This window comes from Pelmatolapia mariae, linkage group LG12, assembly GCF_036321145.2.
Source record: "Pelmatolapia mariae isolate MD_Pm_ZW linkage group LG12, Pm_UMD_F_2, whole genome shotgun sequence".
NCBI lineage: Eukaryota > Metazoa > Chordata > Actinopteri > Cichliformes > Cichlidae > Pelmatolapia > Pelmatolapia mariae.
In genome coordinates, this window is record NC_086237.1 from 32,855,183 (window position 1) to 32,876,370 (window position 21,188).

At 43.9% G+C, this 21,188-nt stretch overlaps 1 protein-coding gene across 1 annotated transcript; it reads left to right on the plus strand.

Moving 5' to 3' along the window:
* Positions 1-168: 168 nt before the first annotated feature.
* On the plus strand, positions 169-19,583 carry erap1b (endoplasmic reticulum aminopeptidase 1b). The gene is made up of 19 exons (XM_063490004.1): positions 169-524; positions 831-1,341; positions 1,685-1,823; positions 2,081-2,215; positions 2,402-2,522; positions 2,857-3,011; positions 3,460-3,573; positions 3,780-3,911; positions 4,142-4,273; positions 4,405-4,488; positions 4,620-4,777; positions 5,584-5,663; positions 5,786-5,969; positions 6,237-6,393; positions 7,844-8,028; positions 8,119-8,280; positions 17,151-17,291; positions 17,590-17,671; positions 17,817-19,583. Exons 1-19 carry the CDS (start codon positions 488-490, stop codon positions 17,985-17,987), a joined length of 2,880 nt encoding a protein of 959 aa, XP_063346074.1. The 5' UTR covers positions 169-487; the 3' UTR covers positions 17,988-19,583.
* The last annotated feature ends 1,605 nt before the right edge of the window (positions 19,584-21,188 follow it).

Sequence of the window (21,188 nt, forward strand, 5' to 3'; positions counted from 1 at the left end):
ATTTAATCTCGGATTCTTGCAAAATGTTCGATGAGGACCAACTAAAAACCAAAAATACAAGAGAGTTGAGACAGTAAGTGCACGGAAATAACCGTTAATCGAAGCAACGTTGCCCTCTAGTGGTTAAATATATTTACTGCGGGGACTGTAAACACGGAAGTTCCTGTTTCCGTCCATTTCCTATACAAATTGCTCGTGCGTTTTGCCCCCTTTTATTGTGATGGTGGAGTAACACAGTCCGTAGTTTAAAAATGTGCACCAGAAGTGTTTGATAAAGAAAAAATAGGCGGTATGTTTTCATAACTCACAGCTGGAATATAAGCATGAGCTGCAGACATGACAGGATACCCTGAATTTTAAGCGTCTTTGGCTGTAACTCTGAGTCTAAGTGAAATTACCTAAACTGACACCTCAGCTTAGTGAACCTTTCCTTCGTTTTCTCCCAGCATGCAATTCCCCCCTTTCTGTGTTTCACTTTCACTTTTGAATGATTTCTGCTGAAACTGCGTGCAGGGGACGAAGCGGTAAGTTAGCAATTTTTTACATATAGCTCACATAATTTATAAAATAATGAGAATATAAGATGAGATGCTTTATGGCTTCTGAAAATCTGAGTCATTTTGATTGTAATGCATGATTATACAACGAATCCATTTGTGTGAAATCGAAAGTAATGCTTTTCCCGGTCCTTTGTCATGTGTTACAAAGTACCACGAGAAGCAGTAGTTTGTTGAACAGTCCAGCTATCCCTGAGGTGTTAGGTGTTTACTGTGTGACACTACAAGTAAGCGGAGAAATATTGCATTTAGTTTTCTGTGTTTGTATTTCAGGTCCCGCCTCTGTTGTCACCATGTTAGTGGCTCCTCTCCTGCTGGTGCTGTTCGTTCCCTTTTCTCCCTCATCTGGAGCACAGTTACCAAATCAAGCCAAGGCCAAAGACCTCCCTATTGCCACCAATGGTCAGCCCTTTCCCTGGGACCGCATGAGACTCCCCACAACCGTCACTCCACTCCACTATGACCTGGCCATACACCCCAATCTGACCACCCTGGACTTCACTGGTGTTGTTCGTATTGAGCTTGATGTGCATGAAGACACCAACACTGTGATTCTCCATGCCAAGCAAATGCAGATATCTGATGTGTTCCTCTTGGCACCTGAAGGCATTAAGCGCCTTAAGGTGTTGGAGTATCCCCGCTTCCATCAGCTAGCCTTGCTGTCAGACTCAATGCTCATCAAAGGTAGGAAGTATGAAGTTCATCTGGCATTTGCTGCCAACCTGTCTGACAGTTTCCATGGTTTCTACAAGGGAAGCTACCGCACCAGCAGCGGGGAGGTCAGGTAAGGCCACGAAGCATTTTGAATGTTCTCTGTGTTTATTTTACTAATAATACTAAATTTCTCTTTTGACAAATAACTAAAATAACTGAAGAACGTCAGATAAAAAAATGAATGGCATCCTTGTTCACCTCCATTTTATTGGCTGTTATCGGATACTGAAGTAAAATCTTCCTTTTTGCAACAGAAAAAGAGTTTATTGTAAATGTGGTGCAACTTTAGAATTGGCTATAAAATCAGTGCAAGTAAAAGCTTAAAGTTCACCAAAAAAGATTATTTAGTGCTGAAAGCTCCTAATCACACCAGCTTTAATCCACTTTCACTTTGTGCTTAATTGCATTTTCAGAGTCCTGGCGTCCACGCAGTTTGAAGCGACTTTTGCTCGCGGAGCCTTCCCCTGTTTTGACGAACCCGCCTTCAAAGCCAACTTCACCATACGAATTATTCGAGAGCCACGCCACATAGCCATATCCAACATGCCAATGGTAAATGTAGACTGACCAGTCCCAGTTTACTTTAAGCATAAATGAGTAATTGCCAGAAATATGAATTTATTAAAAAGAACAAAATAGCAACATCCTTCCAAATGCAATGCAACCAAATTTCCCCTTGTGGGACAATTAAAGGATTATTCTATTCTATTCTTCTATTCTTATTTACATACGACTATATGTGCACATCTGCAATATTATGGACCTCTCCTTTCGTTTCTTAATTATTAAAACACACCTGCGTTTCTCAGGTTAAAACTGTGGAGTTGCCGAGTGGTTTGCTTGAGGATCACTTTGACACCACTGTGAAAATGAGCACCTACCTGGTTGCCTACATTGTGTCGGACTTCAAGTCTGTGAGCAAGACGACCCAGCATGGTGTCAAGGTGAGATGCACACCAGATGCTTCTTATAAAAAGACTTTTTTTAGTCAGCAGTTTGACTAAAATACTTTGCATAGGTACTGTATACATCTACACGGTGTAAAGCATATAAGACGTGTCATCTAACGACTGTTTGTACTAACTGAGAAAACTTTCTTGTTCTTTGTTCTTTACTGCGATTGCCTTCAGATTTCAATCTATGCTGTCCCTGAGAAAATCGACCAGACAGCCTTTGCACTGGATGCTGCTGTCAAGCTGCTGGACTTCTATGATGACTATTTTGACATTCCTTACCCACTTCCCAAACAGGGTCAGTGGAAATCACATGGTGTTTCCATGTTAAGAGACAGACACTGGTGTAGCAGTTGTTATTTTGTAACATATTACAGCAGCAAGAAAAGACTTGATGAGTCATAAGTCTCTGTCTGCTTCTGATCCTTTATTCGCCTGTGTGGAAACTGTGCTTTGTGCACACATTCAGGATCACATGAAACCTCATATCTTAACACTTTGACAGGACAAATATGTAAATTTAGGTGTAGACTGCTCTGTAGATGTATCAGAGGAGAACGTAAGCGATACCTAGTCGAACCATGAGGTGACATGACTGTACCACGTTATTTGTGATTGTGTTCCCTCTGCAGACCTGGCAGCTATTCCTGACTTCCAGTCAGGTGCGATGGAGAACTGGGGACTGACCACCTACAGAGAGACCGGCCTCCTCTTTGACCCTGAAAAGTCATCAGCTTCAGACAAACTGGGCATCACCAAGGTCATCGCCCATGAACTTGCGCACCAGGTAGCTGCACTGATTCTGTTTGTTTTTAGTTAAAAGTAAAGCATTAGGGGATGGCTAGGCTGTGCAGACAACCCATATGCTGTAAGGCTAATCCAGAGGTCTGGGTTTGAATCAGTGCCGAGGCCATTTACTGCATGTCTTCACCTGGTCTTTCTCCCAGCTTTGTCTTTTCTCTTCAATGTTCTGTTACAATAAAGGCTTAAAATCTAAAAATAAATAAATAAATAAAAATAACTCATTAGTGTCAGAGTTCATCAGTCTGTACCAAGTTTTCCAAGTCAGAGCTTTACAAAGAAAATTTGCTTAAATTTATTGTCAGTATGATTGAGCGTAGCATGTGCAGTAGATACAGGTTTGTTTGACTTTTCAGTCGTTAGTACAGTATAACAACACTAAAGGTGAAAGAGCATGTTTAATGCTGTTCTTGCATGTTTTCCTACCTGTCCAGTGGTTTGGAAACCTGGTGACGATGGAGTGGTGGAATGACTTGTGGCTCAATGAAGGTTTCGCCAAGTTCATGGAGTTTATTTCTCTCGACATCACGTACCCAGAACTTCATGTGGTGAGACTTTGTTTAAAACTGACTAATCCAAGGAACATATGCAGGAACATACAGATCAGTTAAAATGATTTACTTAAAATCAGAAGGACATTAAAGTCACAGTCTCATAGTTTTAGTAGTGTACATTAGCTGAACAACTCCTATGTTTTGCTGGATAAGGCTACAAAGATGTGCATAAACATGATTCCATCCTCTCATTCTTCCAGGACGATTTCTTCTTGGCAAAATGTTTTGAGGCTATGGAAGTAGACTCCCTCAGCTCCTCCCACCCAGTCTCCACCCCTGTGGAAAATCCCACACAGATCCAGGAGATGTTCGACGATGTGTCATATGACAAGGTTAACCTCAGCTGTTACATTCTGTTTCATGTTTCTGTGCTTGTGTAGGATATTGAAACTAACAATCGTCTCAGTATTTCATCTTCAAGTAAAATCAGTTAATATATGACATAAATTAGATATTCCCAAAGCTGAACCCACACTGTGCAGTTGAATCAAAACACTGAAGGACTTATCTACGTTTCATATTGTTACTTTTTTTTAAAAGCATGTATGTATTTTGTTTTCAGGGTGCATGCATTCTGAATATGTTGCGGGACTTCCTCACTCCTGAGGCTTTTGAGATTGGCATCGTCCGATACCTGAAGCGTTACAGCTACCAAAACACTGTGAACAGCCACCTGTGGGAGAGCCTGACCAATGTGAGTGATGTGTGAGCGGTCTCTCTTTTAGAGGACTGAATTTTCATCAGTCATTTTTCTTCTTATGTAACTGTGAATGCTGAATGTGGCTTTGTTCATCGTGATATACGTCTCTGTTAAATGTGCTTCAGATCTGCAGCTCAGATGATCTGGATGAAGGTCGACTGAAACACACAGAATTCTGCTCTAAACGCAAAACTCAGTCCAGATCCTCGGTAAGTTGTTGTTTGATGCTTGGTAGCAAACTTGTTCAACAAAGCTCTCTGATTGCGAGCATATTTTAGCAATTACAATAAACTCCTGTGACGTTATTGTATTTATACATTATGTTTGTCTGTATATACAGAAGTGGTACTCTGGTGATGAGCTAGACGTCAGGGCCATCATGGACACCTGGACTCTGCAGGAAGGCTTCCCACTGGTCACGGTGGAGGTCAGAGGTCGGGAAGTCAGGCTCAGTCAGGAGCGTTACTTGAAGACAGACGACCCCTCCCCGAGTGAAGGGTATGCTGTCAGGAGCGTTTTGTGTTACAATACAAGTTTACAGCATTAAGCTGTCTTCAGCCTGGAGCGTGCGGGAAGCAGGGTGGAATATTTAAACTGTAGTTTACTGAACAGTTCCTGTAACTGTGTAGCTGTCTTTGAAGCTTACAGTGAAAAATCATCACTTTCATTTCTCCGGCCAATAATAGTCTTATGTTTTTACCCTTCAGCCGTAAAAGGTTGATGGGGTATTATCATCACCCAGTTGGGCGAGCAGGCGGCGTGGACAACTAAGTTTGTGAATGTGATAAATCGAGAATGAGGAGATGTTGGAGCTTCCAATTGAAATATACATAAGTGTATCTACTAAAAATATTGGACAACTTAATATGTCAGTGACCTTGACTTAAAGGTCAAAGGTCAGAGATCAAATTTTCCCAAAGTATTGTGAATGTGATAACTGAAGAAGGTGTAGGATTTTAAAATTGATACCATAGTTGCATCTACTAAGAATCTTGGATGAGTTCTATTCTCAGTGACCTTGACTTCAAGGTCCTTGAAATCATGCTCAAGGCTTGATCTTGGCCTAAAGATCAAAGGTCAGAGGTCAGCTTTTCTGAAAATCTGGTGAACGCAATAACTTGAGAACAAGGCGATGTAGGATTTTGAAATTGATACCATAGTTGTGTCTGCTACGAGGCCGAGGGATCACCCTGGCGGTCTCCAGTATTTTTATTGTAATAAACAGTTTGACAGTTGCTTATCTTGATGTAATCATGATTAAATAAAGACATTACCTTTAATTAATCATCATTTTGTGTCTCTAGATTCCTGTGGCAGATCCCGCTGACGTACAAGACCAGTGCCTCCAACACCGTCCACCGCTTTCTGCTTAAGACAAAGACTGGTGAGTACTTTACTCAGCTTGATGACATTGAGCCTTGGTTTTCTGTTAAACTGCGATATTTATTTAAATTTCACAAGTCATCATCACTTGAAAGCTTCTCTTTACTCTTCTGTCTTGCTCAGATGTCCTGTTCCTGCCAGAAGAGGTAGACTGGGTGAAGTTCAACGTGGACATGAGTGGTTACTACATGGTTCATTATGCAGGCGAGGGGTGGAACTCTATTATCAAGCTGTTGCAACACAGTCACACAGCCCTGAGCGGTAATGACCGTGCCAACCTCATCCACAATGTCTTCCAGCTTGTCAGGTCTGTTTAAACATTTCACATAACAGCAAAATTAGCCGTTTATCCTTTGGTATCTAGTTTAAGTGAAGCAGTCTCATATATTGAGTAAATATAAGCTTTGCAGGAAAACAAAGTATTATACATTTCAGGATTGCTGTTTCCCTACTCTTTGTTCTAAAGCCAAGAATTTTGAAATATATTTGCTAAAATTATGTTTAGATCCAAGCACACAGTATCCTAGAAAGGAGAAAAGGGCAGCAGGATGTTTACCTGACATCTGTCTTGCAGTATAGAGAAGGTGAGGCTGGACACGGCTTTGGAGCTGTCGCTTTACCTGTCCAGAGAGACCAAGATCATGGCTGTGACTCAGGGCTTTGGAGAGCTTGTACCGCTTTACAAACTGATGGAAAAGAGAGACATGAAGGTGCTGGAGAACCAGATGAAGGTTAGTTTGCTGGCACATTGCACATTACTTGGCACATTATAACAACATATGTGACTCAGTGGCATAGTGTGACCAAGCTCAACAAAGCACAGCCCCAATTAGGGGAAAAAAAGAATAACCTTTGCCTTTACAGTAGTTTAAGGTAAAACTATACATTCATCCAACTGAATTATTGACCTCAGGTGTTCCACGCATATCAACCACTGGACTGAAAAAGAATAAAAAGGCTTTGACTTTGCACATGTTTTATAAGCCGAGTGCCCCAGGTGCAATATGATATGAAATATTATGATAAAATTTATTGTCCAGTCTGGGAAATTTGTCTTGGACTCAGGTACTCAAGATAAGTTATCTTGAGTACCTGAGTCACAAAACAAAAGTACAGTCCCAAAATCAGTGTAATAAATCATTCATTTTGTGTATAATTTAGTTTATAATGTGAAATTTCTAAGAAGCACGGTTCACACTATAATTATAATTACAGTTTGTTAGAATTTTACAATGGATGGCAGCAAAAGTGAAAAGAGAAGGTTTACAAGATGGTAGTGATGTTGGGAGACAGTGATACTTATTAAAGAGACAGGAAGCAGAGGTGAAGAATGGACAGGTTTAAATTTCACTTCTTAACTCAGGCGGACCAGTTTGGACACAAAGATAGAAAGGTAAGGCTGAGATGGTTTGGACACGAGCAGAGATGGTATAGTGGATATGTTGGAGAGAAGATGCTGAAGCTGCCGTGTAGAAAGAAAAGAGGAAGACCACAGAGAAGATTCATGGATATAGTTAAGCAGGACATGCAGAGGGTTGGTGTGACAGAGGAGGATGCTAGGGAACGCATGAGATGGAGGCAGATGGTCTGCTGTGCCAAACCTTAAAGGAAGCAGCTCATTTCTGTCTAGTCTTGTGTAATGTAATGTAATGTGAAAAAATGAGCAAAAACAAAGTCATGCTTTTGATTTATTAGTGACAAAATATCATATTTAATATCTGTTAAGAGCTATTTCGCTTCTTAATTCTTTTTATTTATGTCTCCCCATTATTAGGATGAATTTGTAGTGATAATTTTCTATTTCAGAAATGACTAAAAGAATTAATCTTCTGTTAAAAATTGAAGGTAAGGTAAGGGCCAGGAAAACCCTGATACAAAAGTATCACTTTGCTAGTATACCCCTGAAGTCATTCGCTAGTATTACTGCATACACTAAAAGCAGTGAATCTATGCTACCTTAAATGCATTTTCCTGTTATTTTCAACAATGCCCATTATGATTATGTAATAAAACTCCAATTTAGAAAAACTGGTTAAAAAATGTTTTTCTTTTGGTTCAAACATCGTTCGAGGGGTGTCTGACGTTCCTCTTTGCAGGAAAACAGTGTAAAAACAAACATACAGTATGTGGATTGTAACTGTATACTCTCTAAGGAGGATTTAATGTCTCTTTGTTTTTCAGAGCTATATTGTAGATTTGTTCCAGGATTTGATTGACCAGCAGGAATGGAATGACTCTGGCTCCGTGTCTCAGCGAGTGTTGAGAAGTTACCTGCTGCTGTTTGCCTGTGTCAGGAACTATGCTCCATGTGTGACCAAAGCCACCCAGCTCTTTAACCAGTGGAAGGACTCTGATGGCACCATGAGGTTTGGAGTCATAGTCAAAAATAGCACAAGAAAATCTGATTTTACTATGTACATACATCTGAACTGAACGCCTCCTTGTTTTATTTTTAGCCTTCCTGTTGATATCACAATGGCTGTGTTTGTGATTGGAGCTCGAACACCAGAGGGATGGGATTTCCTCTTTGAGAAGTACCGCCATTCGCTGCAAATGTCGGTCAAGAGCCGCATGAAGACTGCCATGGCTGTTAGCCCACTGCAGGACAAGCTCAAGTGGTGCGTAGATTATGGGAACTGGGACACATCAGTATTTCTTAGCTAAAGCTAAGGGGATATACAGTTGTGGTCAAAAGTTTACATACACTTGTAAAGAATATAATATAATGGCTCTACCGAGTGTCCCGTTATTTCTAAAACTCTGACTTTTCTCTGATAGAGTGATTGGAACAGATAATTCTTTGTCACAAAAAACATTCATGAAGTTTGGTTCTTTTATGACTTTATTATGGGTTAACAGAAAAAAGTGATCACATTTGCTGGGTCAAAAATATACATACAGCAACATGAATTAGCAATTTTGGGGACTTAGAAAGTTGTCAGTGAACTGAGCTTCATAGCATGGCCTCTTAACTTCTTGTGAGTGATTATGAGTGACTACAGCTGGTGACTTCTCTTAGGCCAGTTAAATAGGGCTCATTGGATACAAACACCAACAAACGCTACAATGGGAAAGTCAAAGGAGCTCAGCATGGATTTGAAAAAGCAAACTATTGACTTGAACAAGTCAGGAAAGTCACTTGTGACACGGTTTTGTAAACGGACTCAGGCGCAGACCAGGAGACCTTTGCAGAAACTGATAGTGCGTTTATTTACAGTGGTGTCACCGGGTGATTATATATATACAAGGTGCTCGGGGAAGGGGTCCGGGGCTCCAGGGGGAAGGGTCCAAAACCACACTCTTTTCCACTCCAGTCGCTCCTCTCACTCACTCGGGGGTACAAGGACGGGTCCGAGGGGAATCTATGCATACACAGAGAAAATCCAGTCAGCACAAGATCATAAGGAAACTCACAGACTAGACAGATTGCTGAAGCACTAACGCGGGTGACTCAACGTTCCAGCGACGAGTAGTGTAGGTCTGCCATCTTAAAAAGCCCTTCTGATTGTAGTAACCAGCGCCAGGTGTGATGATGAGCACAGGTGTGTGGGCCAGGGGCGGAGCCCACAGTGAGCACCGCTGTGGCCGGGGAAAGAGGGAGAGAGAGCACAAGAACAAAACAAATGTTGCCAAACACGGAATCAACCGGTGAGGCACGGGGACCGTGACAGTACCCCCCCCTCAACGGGAGCCTCCCGGCGACCCACCAGGCTTACCAGGGTGCAGACGGTGGAACTCACGCAGCATGCGCCGGTCCAGGACAGCCGCACGCGGGACCCAAGAGCGCTCCTCCACGCCGTAGCCCTCCCAGTCGACCAGGTACTGACAGCCGCGCCCCCGGCGGCGCGAATCCATAATGCGGGTGATCGAGTAAGCAGGCAGGCCATCCACAAGCCGGGCGGGAGGAGGGGGCCTGGAAGGAGGGCACAGAGGACTGGACCGGACAGGTTTGAGCTGAGAGACATGAAAAACGTTGTGGATCTTCATATTACGGGGCAACTTGAGCCTCACAGAAACAGGGTTGACCAGGGCCGACACCTCAAACGGACCGATGTAGGTGGGAGCGAGTTTTTTGGACTCTGTTCTGAGAGGAACGAAACGTGTGGAGAGCCATACCTTCTGTCCTATGGCATATTCGGGTGCAGGAGTCCGTTTGCGATCTGCGACGGCCTTGTTGCGGTCCCTTGTGCGCAGCAGGGCTGCCTGGGTCGCCCGCCACACCCGCCGACACCTGCGCAGATGAGTTTGGACCGAGGGCACAGAAAGCTCACCTTCCACTGAGGGAAACAAGGGGGGTTGAAATCCCAGGGAGGCCTCAAAGGGGGACCGGCCAGTGGCAGAGGCCGTCAGGCTGTTGTGTGCATATTCTATCCACGGCAGTTCCTCACTCCAGATGGATTGATTGGAGGAGGCGACACAGCGCAGGGCGGCCTTCAGCTCCTGGTTCGCCCGCTCAGACTGGCCATTGCTCTGCGGATGATAGCCTGAGGTGAGACTGACCTTGGCCCCCAAGGAGGTGCAGAATTCCTTCCAGACGCGGGAAGCAAACTGAGGTCCCCGATCCGACACAATGTCCTCCGGGATCCCATGCAGACGAAAGACATGTTGGGTGAGCAGCTGCGCAGTCTCCAGAGCCGTGGGAAGTTTGGTGAGAGCCACGAAATGGGCAGCTTTGGAGAAACGGTCAATTATGGTAAGGATTACAGTGTTACCTGCTGAGGGAGGCAGGCCAGTCACAAAGTCGAGTGCAATGTGGGACCACGGTCTGGAGGGTGTAGGAAGAGGGTGGAGTTGTCCTGCCGGTGACTGGTTCGTAGACTTGTTTCTGGCGCAAACTGGACAGGCAGAGACGTATTCTCGAGCGTCTCGGGTCAAAGAGGGCCACCAGAAATAACGTTGCAGAAACCGAATGGTTCGGTGTGTTCCTGGGTGACAGGAGAAACGAGCCGTATGGGCCCAATGAAGAACTTGAGACCTGACCGACTGGGGAACGAATAGCCGTCGGGCAGGCCCTCCTCCTGGGTCGGGTTCTGTCTTCTGAGCCTCCCGAACAGCCGCCTCAATCCCCCAGGAGATGGCTCCCACAGTGCAGGTTGCAGGTAAGATGGGTGCAGGGTCAGTCTTGTCCTCAGAATCAGAATGTTGCCGGGATAGGGCGTCGGCCTTAACGTTACGTGATCCAGGTCTGTAAGAGATTGAAAACTGGAAACGAGTGAAAAACAGGGCCCACCTTGCTTGTCGGGCGTTGAGCCTCTTTGCGGTTTGTAGGTAAGCCAGATTCTTATGATCCGTCCAGACGACGAAGGGTTGAGCCGCGCCCTCAAGCCAGTGCCGCCACTCCTCCAGGGCGAGTTTGATGGCCAGTAGCTCCCGGTCCCCGACATCATAATTGCGCTCTGCTGGAGAAAGACGGCGAGAGAAGAAAGCACAGGGGTGCAGCTTACCTTCCCTCTGTTGAGATAGAACTGCACCCACCCCGGAGTCGGAGGCGTCCACCTCCACCACGAACTGCTGTGTGAGGTCGGGCTGAATCAGGATTGGTGCTGAGGCAAACCTCCTCTTGAGATCCTGAAAAGCTGACCGGGCGGAATCGTGCCACTGAAAGGGAACCTTGGGTGATGTTAATTGGGTGAGTGGTAGGGCCACCTTACTGAAATCCCGAATAAATCTTCTATAGAAGTTCGCAAACCCGAGGAACCGTTGCAGCTGGCGCCGATTGGGGGGTTCAGGCCATTCCACCACAACTTTGACCTTTGCTGGATCCGGGCGGAGGTCCCCCTTTTCTATTATATATCCCAGGAATGCGACCGTGGAGACATGGAACTCACACTTTTCGCTCTTGACGAATAATCGGTTCTCCAGGAGACGCTGCAGAACCTGTCGGACCTGGGTTTCGTGCTCGGCCTGGGTTTTGGAGAAGATCAGAATATCATCAAGATACACAAACACAAACCGATTGATGTAGTCCCTCAGAACGTCGTTTACCAGGGCCTGGAAAACTGCTGGGGCGTTAGTAAGGCCAAATGGCATGACCAAATACTCAAAGTGTCCCAGGTGGGTGTTGAACGCCGTTTTCCATTCATCGCCCTGGCGAACACGGACCAAATGGTAGGCATTTCTGAGATCCAGCTTACTAAAGATCGTGGCCCCCTGAAGGAGCTCAAAGGCAGAGGTGAGGAGCGGCAGCGGGTACTTGTTTTTAACTGTTATGTTATTCAGTCCGCGATAGTCTATACACGGTCGAAGCGTCTTGTCTTTCTTTTCTACAAAGAAGAACCCTGCTGCTACAGGAGAGGAGGAGGCGCGGATGATGCCGGCAGCTAGAGACGCCGTAATATATTTCTCCATAACTTCTCGTTCGGGAAGCGAGAGGCTATAGAGACGGCTAGTTGGTAGCGTGGCGCCAGGGAGCAGATCAATAGCGCAATCGTAAGGTCTGTGTGGAGGCAATGATTGCGCCCGGTCCTTCCGAAAGGCCTCTGCAAGGTCGTGGTAAACGGGAGGGACATTTGACAAGTCAGTGGACACAGGCTGCTCAGAGGAGACCAACGCACTAGGAGGTGAGGCCGCTTTAAGGCAAGTCATGTGACAGCCCTCCCCCCACCCGGTGATGCATCCCTTATGCCAGTTAATGTGAGGGTTGTGATGCTGCAGCCAAGGGTGCCCCAGAACTAGGGGGGTTCGGGTGGCTTTGAATACTAAGAAACGAATCTCCTCTGAATGGTTGCCGGAAAGGGAGAGAAGTAACGACTCGGTGATGTGTGTGATGTCTGGGAGACGCTGCCCCGATAGAGCAGTGACACGTAGAGCATGAGGCAGGGGTTCTGTCCCTAAGCCGAGTTGCTGGACTAAACCAGAGTCAATAAAGTTCTGTTCAGCTCCAGAATCAATTAAGACGGGGAGCGATTTGGACTCGGAGCGAACAGAAATCCGGGCTGATAACGTTAAGCGTGGAGGAGATTTATCTTGACTGAGTTCGCCCACCAGCACTCCTACCCTCACTGGCGGGCATAGCCTTTTACTTTTGACGGGCAGATGGCGGCAATATGTCCCTTACGACCACAATAGAGGCACTCACCGGCCGAGATGCGACGCTGGCGCTCAGCTGCAGAGAGATGTGAGCTGCCAACCTGCATTGGTTCCTCCCCGCCAGCGCCCTCAAGTGTTCGGGAGGGTCCGTGTTCAGCTGAGGAGGCCGCACCGAGGTGCCCCGCGGCCTCATGGGGGTTGTAGTTCCGTGCCGCCCGGCGAGTGCGCAGCCGTTCGTCTACCTTGATGCATAATGACATTAATTCGTCAAAAGAGGCAGGGAGATCACGCATGATCAACTCGTCTTTTAATTCGTCACGAACATTGTTCAGCAACGCGCTTCGTAGCGCTTCCGGCCCCCAGCCGGTCTCTTCAGCCAAAATCCAAAAATCAATAGAGTAATCGGACATGCTCCGCTTACCTTGCTTGAAGTTGAGCAGGCGTAGTGCCGCGGCTTCAGCGCCCGAACCTCTATTAAACACAGTCTTAAACTTAGACAGGAAGTCAACGTAAGTTATATCAGGGTCAGCATTTAGCACAACTTGAGCCCATTTAAGCGCACGGTCCCTAAGGAGTTGCACAAAAAAGGTGATTTTTGCCCCGTCATTATTATGAAAACGTCGTTGCTCCCGGAAGACAAGGGAGCACTGAGCCAGAAATCCAGCACATTTATCTGACTCACCAGAAAAAGGCTCTGGCGTAGGGAGGGGTCCCTCCGGAGATGAGCTAGCCGCCGCAGCTGGGGCCGGGGAGTCCCGAGAGGCTGGATTAGCCGGCTGGGAATCCGATGGCGGTGGGGGGTTTTCCAGCGGAATTAATCGGGCAACGGCCTGCGTCAGCCCGGAGATCTCGTTCCGCAACTGCATAAGCATTTGCTCATGGCGGGCTAGCGCGGCTTCCTGAGCGGCCAGCGCCTGTCCAACAGCCTGACCGACGGGGTCCTGACCTGCTGAGTCCATGATGGCTGGAACGTTCTGACACGGTTTTGTAAACGGACTCAGGCGCAGACCAGGAGACCTTTGCAGAAACTGATAGTGCGTTTATTTACAGTGGTGTCACCGGGTGATTATATATATACAAGGTGCTCGGGGAAGGGGTCCGGGGCTCCAGGGGGAAGGGTCCAAAACCACACTCTTTTCCACTCCAGTCGCTCCTCTCACTCACTCGGGGGTACAAGGACGGGTCCGAGGGGAATCTATGCATACACAGAGAAAATCCAGTCAGCACAAGATCATAAGGAAACTCACAGACTAGACAGATTGCTGAAGCACTAACGCGGGTGACTCAACGTTCCAGCGACGAGTAGTGTAGGTCTGCCATCTTAAAAAGCCCTTCTGATTGTAGTAACCAGCGCCAGGTGTGATGATGAGCACAGGTGTGTGGGCCAGGGGCGGAGCCCACAGTGAGCACCGCTGTGGCCGGGGAAAGAGGGAGAGAGAGCACAAGAACAAAACAAATGTTGCCAAACACGGAATCAACCGGTGAGGCACGGGGACCGTGACAACTTGGGGCCTTTTCAAAGCAGCTGCATGTCCCAAAAGCAACAGTGCAAAATTGTTTGTAAGTATAAAGTGCATGGCACTGTTTCGTCACTGCCAAGATCAGGAAGAAAACGCAAGCTATCACCTGCTGCTGAGAGAAAATTGGTCAAGAGGGTAAAGAGTCAACCAAGAATCACCAAAAAGCAGATCTGCCAAGAATTAGAAGCTGCTGGAACACAGGTGTCATTGTCCACAGTCAAACGTGTTTTGCATCTCCATGGACTGAGAGTCTGCCGTGCAAGAAGGAAGCCCTTGCTCCAAAAGCGGCACCTTAAGGCTCGACTGAAGTTTGCTGCTGAGCACATGGACAAAGATAAGACCTTCTGGAGGAAAGTTCTGTGGTTAGACGAAACAAAAATCGAGCTTTCTGGCCACAATGCCCAGCAATATGTTTGGAGGAGAAAAGGTGAGGCCTTTAACCCCAAGAACACCATGCCTACAATCAAGCATGGTGGTGGGAGCATTATGCTGTGGGGCTGTTTTGCTGCCAATGGAACTGGTGCTTTACAGAGAGTAAATGGGATAATGAAGAAGGAGGATTACCTTCACATTCTTCAACATAACCTAAAATCATCAGCACGAAGGTTGGGTCTTGGGCGCAGTTGGGTGTTCCAACAGGACAATGACCCCAAACACACATCAAAAGTGGTAAAGAAATGGCTAAATCAGGCTAGAATAAGGGTTTTAGAATGGCCTTCCCAAAGTCCTGACTTAAACCCCATTGAAAACATGTGGACAATGCTGAAGAAACAAGTCCATGTCAGAAAGCCATCAAATTTAACTGAACTCAGGGCTCGCAAATTCGCTAGCCCGACGTCCCGGGGCTAGCGATTTTTCCAGTCGGGCTACCAAAATCTATCTCTGCCCTGCCCGTCGGGCTATCATAGGAAGGAAAAATATATGTCAATGCTTTTGCATTCTTTCGGAAATGTAGCTGGGTAAATGTGTCATTGGCATCGGTGAGCCAGAATTTGCGCTTGTTTTTTGCTTTCACTTTGCAATCGCGCGAACTGTGTATAGAGAGCGACAGTATTGATTGGTGAGTGACGATAATTTGCGCACCAATTCCTCTGACATCATCTTATCAATCGTTAGTTTACTATGCAAACATGACAAGTGAAATCTCCCGCAGGAAGCTTAAACATGTGAGAGGTTGATCGCGCAGAGAATTGCTGAGCGTTATGTAAGTGCGTGTGTAAAGGCAGCAGGATATATATTTTAGTTCTGCTGAGCCAAATAAGACCGGTCAGGGTGAAGAAGTGACAGCCAAAGAAAAGCTTACCACAAAACGGAAAAGTTATGACAAATCAGACTATGAGGCAAAAAGAAAGTGCAGCTTTATGGTTTCATGGACAAAAGAATTTCTGTGGCTGCAATATGACAAGCTAAATAACCAGGGGTGCACATAAGTGGTCCGCAGGTGCGCATTCGCTGTCAAAATAAAAAACGCGCACAAGAGAAGAAGTTGCAACGCGTGTTTGCGTACATAAGATTTTCTGGAAGAGGACAGACATTTGTTTAGAACTCTTAAAGATGTCGAAGAAGCTCCTTTAAGCAATTACTTTGGTGTTCCTCCACCTCCAAAGAAATGTCAGAAGGAGTCCGAACCACAAAAGAAGCGCGTATTCTAGGAAAAGTGGTTGCAGGAGGTGAGCTGGCTTTAAACAAATGATGAACGCACAGAGATGTGGTGCAGAATGTGCCGTGAAAATCCCACTCTAGCGGACAAAAACACTGCCTTTTATATGGACGCAAACGCGCGTTGCAACTTCTTATCTGGTGCGCGTCTTTTATTTTGACAGCGAATGCGCACATGCGGACCACTTATGTGCACCCGTGTAAATAACATAATGTTCTGCCGGGTGTGTTGTTGGTTTTCCCTCGATTTCTGAGTCGACAAGCGCCTTTGTTACTGGGACCAGTAATTTTAAGAAAGGCCCCCATTAGAACCCATGAGAAATGCATTATTGCTCAGTCTGCAATATCTTTCCCGGAACAAACACCAATTGCAATTAACATACTAAAAATAAACCTGAAAAATCAGTTAATAACAGCGTACTATGTTGCAAGGAGTGAACTACCACTGGCAAAATTTAGCAGTCTTTGCAAACTTCAAAAAAGCAAATGGCCTAGATCTTGGTTCCACTTGCCTCTTACCCGTGACTTCAGTGGAAATTTCAAATGCAGGATCTGACACAGACTGATTCATGTTCTACAGTTCTTACAAGTTCATAGAAATTTCTGTTCAATTAGAACCAAGTATTTGAGTTGATGATTGTAATTTTTATACAATGTTGTAATTTGTGTTTCAACAATTTTTTGATTAATGTTTTGTTTCCGTTACAATATTATACTTTAATGTATAATATTGTAAAGGAAACAAAACAGGAAACAAAACATCAATCAAAAAATTGCTCTCTTTTTTATTCGGGCTACTTAAATTTATTTTTGGGCTACCAAAAACTGAAGAGTCCCTGCCCGAAGGGCTACCAGGGATTTTGAAATTTTGCGTGCCCTGGAACTGCACCAATTCTGTCAAGAGGAGTGGTCAAAGATTCAACTAGAAGCTTGCCAGAAGCTTGTGGATGGCTACCAAAAGCACCTAATTGAAGTGAAAATGGTTAAGGGACATGTAACCAAATATTAGCACTGCTGTATGTATATTTTTGACCCAGCAGATGTGATCACTTTTTTCTGTTAACCCATAATAAAGTCATAAAAGAACCAAACTTCATGAATGTTTTTTGTGACAAAGAAGTATCTGTTCCAATCACTCTATCAGAGAATAATCAGAGTTTTAGAAATAACGGGACACTCGGTAGAGCCATTATATTATATTCTTTACAAGTGTATGTAAACTTTTGACCACAACTGTAATTACCCCTCCTCTCCCTTTACTCTTCCTTTTCTGTCTGCAGGATGATGGAGCAGAGCCTCATCGGTGAGATAATGAAGACTCAGGACCTCCCAGACGTAGTCGTCTCTGTCAGCAAGAACCCCCATGGCTACCAGCTGGCCTGGGACTTCCTCAGAGCCAACTGGCACACTATGATCAAGAAGTCAGTCAGCCCATCACACACACGTTTTATCATCCACAATACACCATCAGCCTTAAATCCTCAGTCTTGTCAGTTTTGTACATATTGATACTTTTGTTTAGCCAGGAGAGAGCACTGTTTGTGCCAAGAGTATTAAAATTGCTAGAATAGCCTATAGTATAAACTTTATTTGTATACAGAAAATTTTGTTTGTTTTTTATTTCTATATTGATATGAAGTTATTCCCTAACAAAATAGGGAATTCTATCACTGGTTAAAAAAATCTGAATTTTGGTGTTTGTTTGCTTTGATGTCACAGGTTTGACCTCGGCTCCCACACCATATCACACTTGGTGACTGGGGTAACTAACCAGTACTCTACCAGAGAGATGCTAGATGAGGTAAGTATGGCTGCTTGTCTACATGGGTGTTCATTATTTCCATCAGAAGGCATGTCTGGATAACAAGAATATTGCCTGGATCTAAATATTAAGGATACTGCATCTAGAATGTCGATTAAAGACTCCCTCCTTTACACCGACTCAGGTACGAAGCTTCTTCGGCTCCCTGACAGAGGAGACGGGCTCAGAGATGAGGTGCATCCAGCAGGCCTACGAGACCATTGAGGATAACATCCGCTGGATGGACAAAAATCTTCCTCTTCTGCAGGCTTGGCTGGACAAGCGCAACCGACAAGTGTCTCATGAGGATTTATAGCTTCAGGAGGGTTAAAATAGTGAATAATTACAAACAGAAACAAATCTGTGTAAACTCAAACCACAAAATAGATGAAGTTGATCACAATGATGGTTGTTTTTCAGCTCAAATTTGTCTATAATAGCAGTAAGTCCTGACTTAAATTGGTGGTTTTTTGTGTCAAAACCACTCTACCCAGTCCCATAAGTTTACAAAAAAATGAGCTTGCTTTGGGAAAGATTCTGGGTCATTATAAGTATTAATTAATACCCTAAAACTGACTGACCATACTAGTGAGTTTTTTAATTACACTTGTTTAAACTACAACCTAAACAATTGTTAAACAGGTGCATTTCAGATCCAGACAAAACTAATGAACCATTCTAAGAATGTCCTAAAAACTGGCTTGCTCTCCAGTCCAACTGCATTTAACCCTCTGTGCCCAGGTTTGCTTCAGTTTGCTTCAGCATCTCTCTCTCTCTCCCTAAATCTGTTGGTGTGTGTTTATGTTTTCCTCTTTCAGTTTCCAGCACACCTGCTTTCTAAAAATGAGTTTCACAATGAAGTTGATTTTAAAGTTTATATGGGTTGATAGGGGACTTTTCTTTTTGCATGGTTACCAATCATACAGGAGTCCAACTAAATCACATGTGAGATCTGGGACCTAACTCTTAAAGTGAGCACAGACACAGCATGTTCAACCATTCATTCAACAGTGTAAGTGTGCCAGGGAATGTTACACAATGATCCAACCGGTCAGAACATTGAGGGTCAAACCGTGCACAGGCAAACACCATGTGAGCACACTAACGTAACAGTCCTCAGTAAGGCGAAAAGCAGTCTTAGTTAGCACCTTAAAAAAAGAAAGAAATTTTAGCATATAACATAATTATTAAATGAACCTCTTTTGTTGTTTGTAATAGTCTTATTTTTTCTGAAGAAAAGATCTTGGTCTTTTTCACAGAGATGTTTGTGTGTGCTGAGTATGTCTTTGTGCAAGTGTGTATGTTTAGCTGTGAAGTTTAAATTGTGTTTTGGCTGGATGAAGTCAGAGTTGCTGTTTTTTAACAGTAAATGTTGAATTCTGCTTCAGTGCGAAGCAGCATGAAGATTATACAATGTGATATAAATAGTGCAAAAGAAATGCGCTGAACATCTGACGCAAGTTTTTTTGTTGAAAAAAAAAACCTAAAAATGTGGGCATGTCTGTGAGTGAATGCTGCAAAACCAATGAAACAGACAATGTAGTGCGCTGCGCTTAATATATTTTTACAGTTTATTGGTTGTCGTTAAAAGATTAGATTACACTTCTGTACGTTTATATTTTTCCACAGTTTGGGTAAATTTTAATACGGAGAAGATAAACACGGATTCCAGCAACACTGGTGTGTGTTTTGGTACAGTTTATTTAAATGGGTCGGCAAGACAAAAAGCACTGTAAGGAAAAATGTTTTATGTGTGTGTGTGTTTTGTTTGTTTTGTTTTCTTTTTGGTTTATTGAACAGAGTAGCATATTTCCATTTTTATGCTCCTGTTACTAAAACCGTTGTTGAAAAAGTAAAGATGTGTGTTGGTTTGATTAAACGTTGGACAAATAAAGTTTTTCTTTTGAACTAATATGCATTTTTTCACACAGCATAGTGTTCTATTTCTATTAGTAGTTTGATAAGGGTTATATGTTCAGTCCCTGTGAGTTTTATGGATATAACCTTTGTATCTTCTCATCCCTCTGATCAGCAGGTGTTGTTCCAGTTTGGGAGTGTTTCCTGGCTTTCTTCTCAGTCACACACACACACCAAAAAGATTTTATAAATTAGGATCAGCGGTGTATTGATCCTGCCTATAATAACAGCTAATATTGCTGCTCTGAAAGACTCACACAGCAGTAAGTCTTTATAGAAGTGTAAATTAAATGGTTGGAATAAACCTTTTAACAAGACTCGTCATGACACAGCACCTGAATGCATAGTGAAGGAAAAATCAGATGTTATTAAGCTAAGTGTGTCCAGATTAATTACAAATTGGTACCAAAATCTCTCATAGTATAGAAGTGCCTGATACATATTTTAATATACCTTAAAGTGACGACTAATGAGTCATCAGATTTAACTACACTTGCCCAGAGGTGACAGGAAACACGATCCTATTATAAAAATGTTTTATTCCACTGCTTTCCTTACTTTCATTCTTTCTTAGGCAGTAAATTTCAGCTAAGACCTTGTAGATAAACTTGTCTCTTTCTCTATAAAACTTCTAATGCTGCCATAAATTCTTTGGAGGGACCTTTAGCACACACTAATAAAAGACACTGATCAACTGACAAAACAGAAACACAGAAATTCATAGAAGTCTGCTTATAATCACAGGTATACATTTTTGTTGTGTGTGTGTGTAAGATGAGCAAAGGTGAAAAACCCTGGTAACAATTAAAAATACTACAATTCTCAGTGTATTTCAGGTGCTATTAAACGTGCCTTCTTTGCACTCGCCCCCATGCTTGAACACACTGTACACACCGCCCCTTATCAGGACACTCATAATAAAAAGTGCACTCTGCTCCAGTGAGTTTTCCCTCCCAGTCTCATACGTGAGAGAACTTGTGGCTGGATCGAAGGTAAGAGCACAGAGCTGGCCTTTTTTTCTTCTGATTCCTTGTTTTGACTATTCTGCTCAGTTACAGGAAGCTGATAAAACTGAATCTAATAACAAAAATCTGAAAATATTAGAAGCTGTTTGTTTTAGAAGCGCAGACTAGGCCGCTTTCCCGCTGTGCTTACCGATCATGTGCTCACCTCGCCTACTTCTCATGTGATTGTTTTGGGTTCTCTTGTTTGCTTTTGTTTAATAATTTATAAAAAAAAAAAAAAAAAAATTTATGCTAAATCACCTCAGTATGAGCAGAGTTTTTGTGGCTTTACTATCACAGTTTCATTATGCTGAAAATCTTGTAATCTGTGTCCCTCCCGGCATTTTACATTTAAGAAAATAACAATATAATTTTGGGAAAACCCTAACTTTGGCAACTGAGCCAGCCTTAAAAGCCATGTTTAACACAGTGACCTACTTTTTTCAATTCAAGGCTGCGAATCAGTTAAACAGACCTTTCTTATCGTGGATACCTTGATTTGATTTTTGGCTTGGTGCAGCAGCTGTATTAGTATCTTGTGTTTTTTAAGCCTCTTTATATGGAAAATAATTTGATAATATATCTGTCTTTCCATT

Bases quoted from the DNA above. Each gene is read 5' to 3' on its own strand.
- erap1b (XM_063490004.1), top strand. From the start codon at position 488: ATGATTTCTGCTGAAACTGCGTGCAGGGGACGAAGCG. The intron at 3,912-4,141 runs GTTAACCTCAGC...TTTTGTTTTCAG, and splicing joins ACGATGTGTCATATGACAAG to GGTGCATGCATTCTGAATAT. The intron at 5,664-5,785 runs GTGAGTACTTTA...TGTCTTGCTCAG, and splicing joins TCTGCTTAAGACAAAGACTG to ATGTCCTGTTCCTGCCAGAA.